This window comes from Halyomorpha halys, unplaced genomic scaffold, assembly GCF_000696795.3.
Source record: "Halyomorpha halys isolate HHAL.00 unplaced genomic scaffold, Hhal_1.1 Scaffold381.1, whole genome shotgun sequence".
Taxonomy (NCBI): Eukaryota; Metazoa; Arthropoda; class Insecta; order Hemiptera; family Pentatomidae; genus Halyomorpha; species Halyomorpha halys.
Window position 1 is genome coordinate 617,666 of NW_027112092.1, and position 5,719 is coordinate 623,384.

The 5,719-nt window shown below is 36.1% G+C and overlaps 1 protein-coding gene across 1 annotated transcript in view; it reads left to right on the top strand.

Annotated features, from left to right (window-relative positions):
* Window positions 1–4,730: 4,730 nt before the first annotated feature.
* Window positions 4,731–5,719, top strand: part of LOC136796417 (uncharacterized) — an 8,505-nt gene continuing 7,516 nt past the window's right edge. Inside the window, exons 1-2 of the mRNA XM_067050081.1 lie at window positions 4,731–4,768; window positions 4,903–5,163. Of these exons, the coding sequence (XP_066906182.1) occupies window positions 4,735–4,768; window positions 4,903–5,163 (295 nt within the window). The 5' untranslated portion in view covers window positions 4,731–4,734. The remainder of the gene's footprint in view (window positions 4,769–4,902; window positions 5,164–5,719) is intronic.

The window sequence follows — 5,719 nt, forward strand, 5'->3', positions numbered from 1 at the left end:
AATTTTATGAGACGACAACATCGTGAAAAAATAAAGATTGTGAGAAGCACCCAGAAATATTATGGGGAACTTAATTCTAATGGACATTGCAACCCTTGCACAACCACTTTGGAAAATTATCGGCTTCCTACGTTCCCCTGGTTATGATGAACGAGTTGAGCGGTTGCAATGGCTGATAAGCAACCTGTTCACCACTTAACCGAAGGAAATATATGATTTTCCTTTTCAGCTGCTGGCCCTCTTCAAGAGTTACATAGCGAACAGGAGGAAGGCGGTAATTCATTGCGTACCTCTTGGAGATAAGGTGCGGCAGTGCATCATCTCGTGGATGATGAAGTCCTGACGCAATTGCGTTGGTATGGTGAGGATCTGATGCAGCTGGGCGTCTAGGTCTATGAGTTTCGAACTCAGAAACACTAATTAGGAGAAGTTTTTGATCAGTGAGTAGGGATCTCTTGTGGTTGAGACGTAATGAACCATTTCGGAGAAATGTTACTTCTAACGAAATGTCGTTACATTTAATAAGATCAGATGAAGCTGGACGATCTGATCTCGAGGGATCAAGCTCATGGAGCTCGGTGGGACCAAGAGAACTTCCTGGATACCTCACAGAAGAGGGTAAGGGCTGTGAGTGGTTCTGTATAAAGAAAACATCCAACGAAATGTCATTGGTTTTATCAGCGTCTAACGGAGTAGACTGATTAGATTTTAGGATTTCAGGCTGAGGCAGGTAGGTAGGCTCAGGTTGACCACCAATTGGGGACCTCTTGGAGGTGCGCCGCAATTGTGAGGGAAATGGAAGACAATTATTTACCAGCGAAATGTCGCTAGCGTAACTAGAATCTGACGCAGCTGGGCGTTTTGATCCTGGAATTTCGTCTTGGACAAAAATATTCTCAAACGAAATGTCGTTAGATTTATTAGGATCAGATGTAGCGGGACGATCTGACCTCAGTGAATCAGGCTCTTGGAGGCCAGTAGGACCATGAGGACTGCTAGGAGACCCCAAAGAAGAGGGTAACTCTTGTGAGAGATTTTGTATGGAGGTAACTTCCAACGAAATGTCAATAAGTGGCTCTGGCACAACTGAATGGACAGAATGTTTTTTGTGTTGTACCAGTGATGAATTTATAAATTTATTACAATGGCCCAGGGAACTAGAATGGCATGTAGAATTGGAACAGGGAGGTTTACCTGCGACTCCAGAGATTTGAGGAAGATCTTTTGAATTACAGGTTGGCTGAAGTGTTCCTTCAACTGTACCTAAATTATGACGAGGGTTATTGAGAACTCTCTTAAAGCTTGGACACTTTGTAATTGTACTATTGTTGGTAGAATGAGGACTAGTATGGGTCTTGGCTGTCATTGGCGAGGAAAGATTGACTTGTGATACCGAGTGAAGATAATTGATATGAGCCTTTAAGGCTGCAGAGGCTAGAGGACCCACAGGAGTGGGCTTCATGTAATGTTCATAGATGGCAAGACCTTCATAATAATATTCCTGTACAGATTTAAACAGGGAAAGATCTTCTTTGGTTGGAAAGGGGTCTGAAAAATTTGATTAGGAGCACAGGTCTTTAAGGGAATCGTAGGTCTCGCAAAAGGAAGTGTAACAAGGTCTGAGTTCTGAGTACATACCTTTCAATAAGAATAATTTTTCAGGGTCTTTTGCAATACCTCGCCCTTGAGAAGTACATGTTTTAATCTGGGATAAATAGAAATTTAATTTCAGTTTAAGTTTTTCAAATTGAATTTTGATATCCTATGGTATGTCCATTTTTATTTGAGAGGTGAATGATATGAATGAAAAAAGAAACTGAAAGATAATAAGTGAAGAAAGAGGACGAGATAAACGAAATTAATTAATGGCGGAATGGAGCACCTTACAAAATAATTTTTTTCTATAAAAAATAATTTTAAAAAAAATATGAAATAAAATGTACAATAACAAAATTCGACAATCGGAGGACCATGAGAAAAAATAAATAAGAAAAATATCCGGACCGGAGGACCAAATGTTACGGCGGGTAGGGGGTCAAAAGGAACCTTTACTAGCCCAACCGTGAAAAGAAAAGAAATGGTCGAATTTTGTTATTTTTTATTTTCAAATAAGTAAACATAATTAAAGAAGCCAAAAAATATACAAACTAGAAGAAAAAAAAGAAAGCTTAATAATATTACAAAATAAAATTAATCGAACACAAAAAATATACTAACTAGAAAAAAAATAAATCTTAGAACTATTACAAAATTAAATTAATTAGACAAAAAGAGAGAAAAAAAGTCTTATTTCACCGGTGATTGGTGGGGCCCCGGTTGTGGTTGTTCTGAGTGGATGTTCTCTCGTTGAAGTAGATCGACAAAAGGACGTACGTCCGCCCGCCTTGTCCTCTTGGAGGATGAGTTGGAGAAGTCCCCCCGCCGTGGCTAAGATGATTTAGCTGGCGAAGATGGCCAGAATGCTGGCAACTACGAGTGCGGAGTGAGTAGATAAAGGAGACGATATGTGTGTGCAGTGAGACGTTAAGAAGTTGTCTGTCTGTTTGCAGTATAAAAAACAACAGAGAGCGGATTTGTTTTGTTTTTTATATCATATGTCGCATAGTCGATTACCGATGATATGTTGGCTGCAACATTGGATATCATTTGAACATCGCCATTATCTAAACTTAACTAGAGTCAGATAACTTGACTTAATTAATGAAAATTAATATTAATCAGATCGACTTCATTAATTAAATGTTTAAGGAAGGTTTTAAATAAATAATTTCATATAAGATAATGTTTTTATTAAGGATGTAAATTAAGAAATTATTAAATTAAATGAAAATATAATATAACAGTCACCTTATCATTATTTCTATCATTGATAGAGGCTCCTCGGCTGATAAGAAGTTTAACGATACCCAAATGTCCATTAGATCACGCTATCATTAATGATGTCCGCCCGCTATTACTTTTAGCTATTAGATCTACGCCACGGTCCAAAAGCTCTTTCACTACGTCCATGTGCCCTCCTTGAGCTGCATGAAGTAGGGCTCTGAATCCATAATCACCTTATCATCGAGAGGCGCTTCACCACCAATGAGAAGTTTAATCGTATCAAGATGGATGCCGCCAAATGTAGGGAGGTATATCCGTCTCTGTCTTTTTCATTTAGTTGGACTCCATTGTCTATAACGTTAATAAACACTCAGTACGTCCCCGTTCACCCGCATTGTGAAGCGCAGTCCGACCTATCTTGCTCTTGAGAGATAGGTTTGCATCACTATGCAATAAATAAGTTACTACAATTAGGCGAAAGGCAATAAGAAAGAAAAATAAGCATTGATTAAAAAAAGGGACAAACGAAAGTGAGAAAACAATTTTAAATACACAAAAAATTGTTTAAACTTAAAAAAAAAACTAATCACATTTCCCTACAATATCCTTTAATAATACCCGACTTATTCCTGTCGAACAGATCCGTTACTTAGGACAACATCTCGACAAACGACTGACATGGAATCCTGATACAATACTAAAAAGACAAGAAACTGCTCGTAGATTCCGACTATTGCAACATTTACTAGACAAACGGACTAAATTGCCAATCCATTACAAAAGACTGATCTACATGACTATTATAAGGCCTATCTGGACATACGGAGTTGAGCTTTGCGGCTCCACTAAACCATACAATTCCTCCAGAATCCAATCCTTACAGTCCAAAATCCTTAATGCTCCTTACTTTGTCACAAATCAAGTCATCCATCAGGACCTCAATATTCCATATGTTGCCGATTTGGCCAGAACCAAATACCGTTCCTTCCATAATAAACTTCTCAACCACCCAAATCCACTTGTTTCTAACCTGGCTTCTCCTTCATTACCTAATAATCCTCCTAGGCGTCTGAAAAGAAGATGGCCTCGAGATCTTTTTCTCTAGAAATGTTATTGGAGTTCTATCAGTGGGTAGATTCTCCACATGTTTTTATCATGTTACTATGTCACCTACAGCAAATTTACTTGTATACTATATGTGTATACAGTTGTAAATATCAATAAATAAATTATTAAAAAAAACAAAAAAAAAACTTAAAAACTGAATGAGTGCGAGAGGTCTAAAATAAAAAGGTAAAAAGTGAAAGTCATAAGTAAATCATTGTTTGGTAATGTAGATCCAAGTCAAATAACTGGATTGTAGTGCCAAGTCTATTTATGCTATATATAGAACATTTTAATATTATCAAATAGGTTTTTGCTTGTTTATTATCTTTTTAAAGTCCATTTATTATGTCTATTTTGCCGTTTTTTCTCATTAACAAGACTGATTGTTGATACCAGGATCATTAATATACAAAAATAAAAAGTAATAGATACAAAAATTATATTGGGGTCTACAGTATAGTGTGTTTACTATAGACTTGATTCAAATACTGATCAGACCGCGGAACTGCGAAAGGTAGTAAAACAATCAACAAAGACTGTTGAAGATAGGCTCTAATTGTATAATGCAGTACTAAATATAAAAACAAATACTGTAAAAATAATTTAACGAGGACCAATTATTTCAACTGAATATTTGAATATATTATAATAATTTCAGTATGTTGAAGACAAGAGAAGTTAAAACAAAAAGAACATAACAAACATTTAACTAAATGATTATTGTTATGAGATAACGGTTTACGTAACCGAAGCAAGTTTTGTTTTAAATATCCTCAGGAGGTGTCGATGAGCTTAGTGGCAAAGATGAAATCATATTTATTCTTCGTAGGAGTGTTGAGTAAGTCTACAGTTAGTCCCATAGTCTTAAACTATCTGATCAGATTAATTGAATATTATTACAATTAATAATTATTATTAATTAATAAAGAAATGTCCAAAAAAAAAAAAATTGTACTTATCGATATGTTGTAGTTATAGGTTTTTCTGAGTTGTCATGCAGTTTTCCAACTACTGAGAATCCTCATGAGAACCAGAAAAATTGTACGTCGGAATACGATCACGAATGTTCTAAGTGCCCGGGTCCTCCAACTACTGAAGTCCCTTCTGACTGCCCCAGATTTTGTACTCTGGAATACAGACCTGTTTGCGGAATGACTAGGCATCGTTACAGATGGAAGAAAAGAGTTTTTGGAAATCCTTGTTCAATGTTTGTTACGAACTATTGTGAAGGCGGTAAGTATGAAAATATTAAAACCTAAATTTAATTATTGCTCCAGATATAGAAATAAGTATTTAAAAAATGAATTTCAGAACGTTGTAACTAAATTTTTAATTAGCAAATACATTGTAATAAACACTATTTTTAATTTTGGCTCAAGTTCTGTATTAAGGGTTTACAAAACCAGCGAATGCGACTGTAAGACTATTTTATAGGGAACCCCGTGAAATATTGACTAATTAAGGTTGGAGTCGAGCTCACAACATTCTGAACCAACCAATCCGGGACCCAGTTTGCTCATCTATCAAGTCATTCACTCATCTATCAAGTCATTCACTCATCTATCAAGTCATTCACTCATCTATCAAGTCATTCACTCATCTAACAAGTCCTTCACTCATCTATCAAGTCATTCACTCACCTATCAAGTCATTCACTCACCTATCAAGTCATTCACTCATCTATCAAGTCATTTACTCATCTATCAAGTCATTCACTCATCTATCAAGTCATTAACTCATCTATCAAGTCATTCACTCATTTATCAAGTCATTCACTCATCTATCAAGT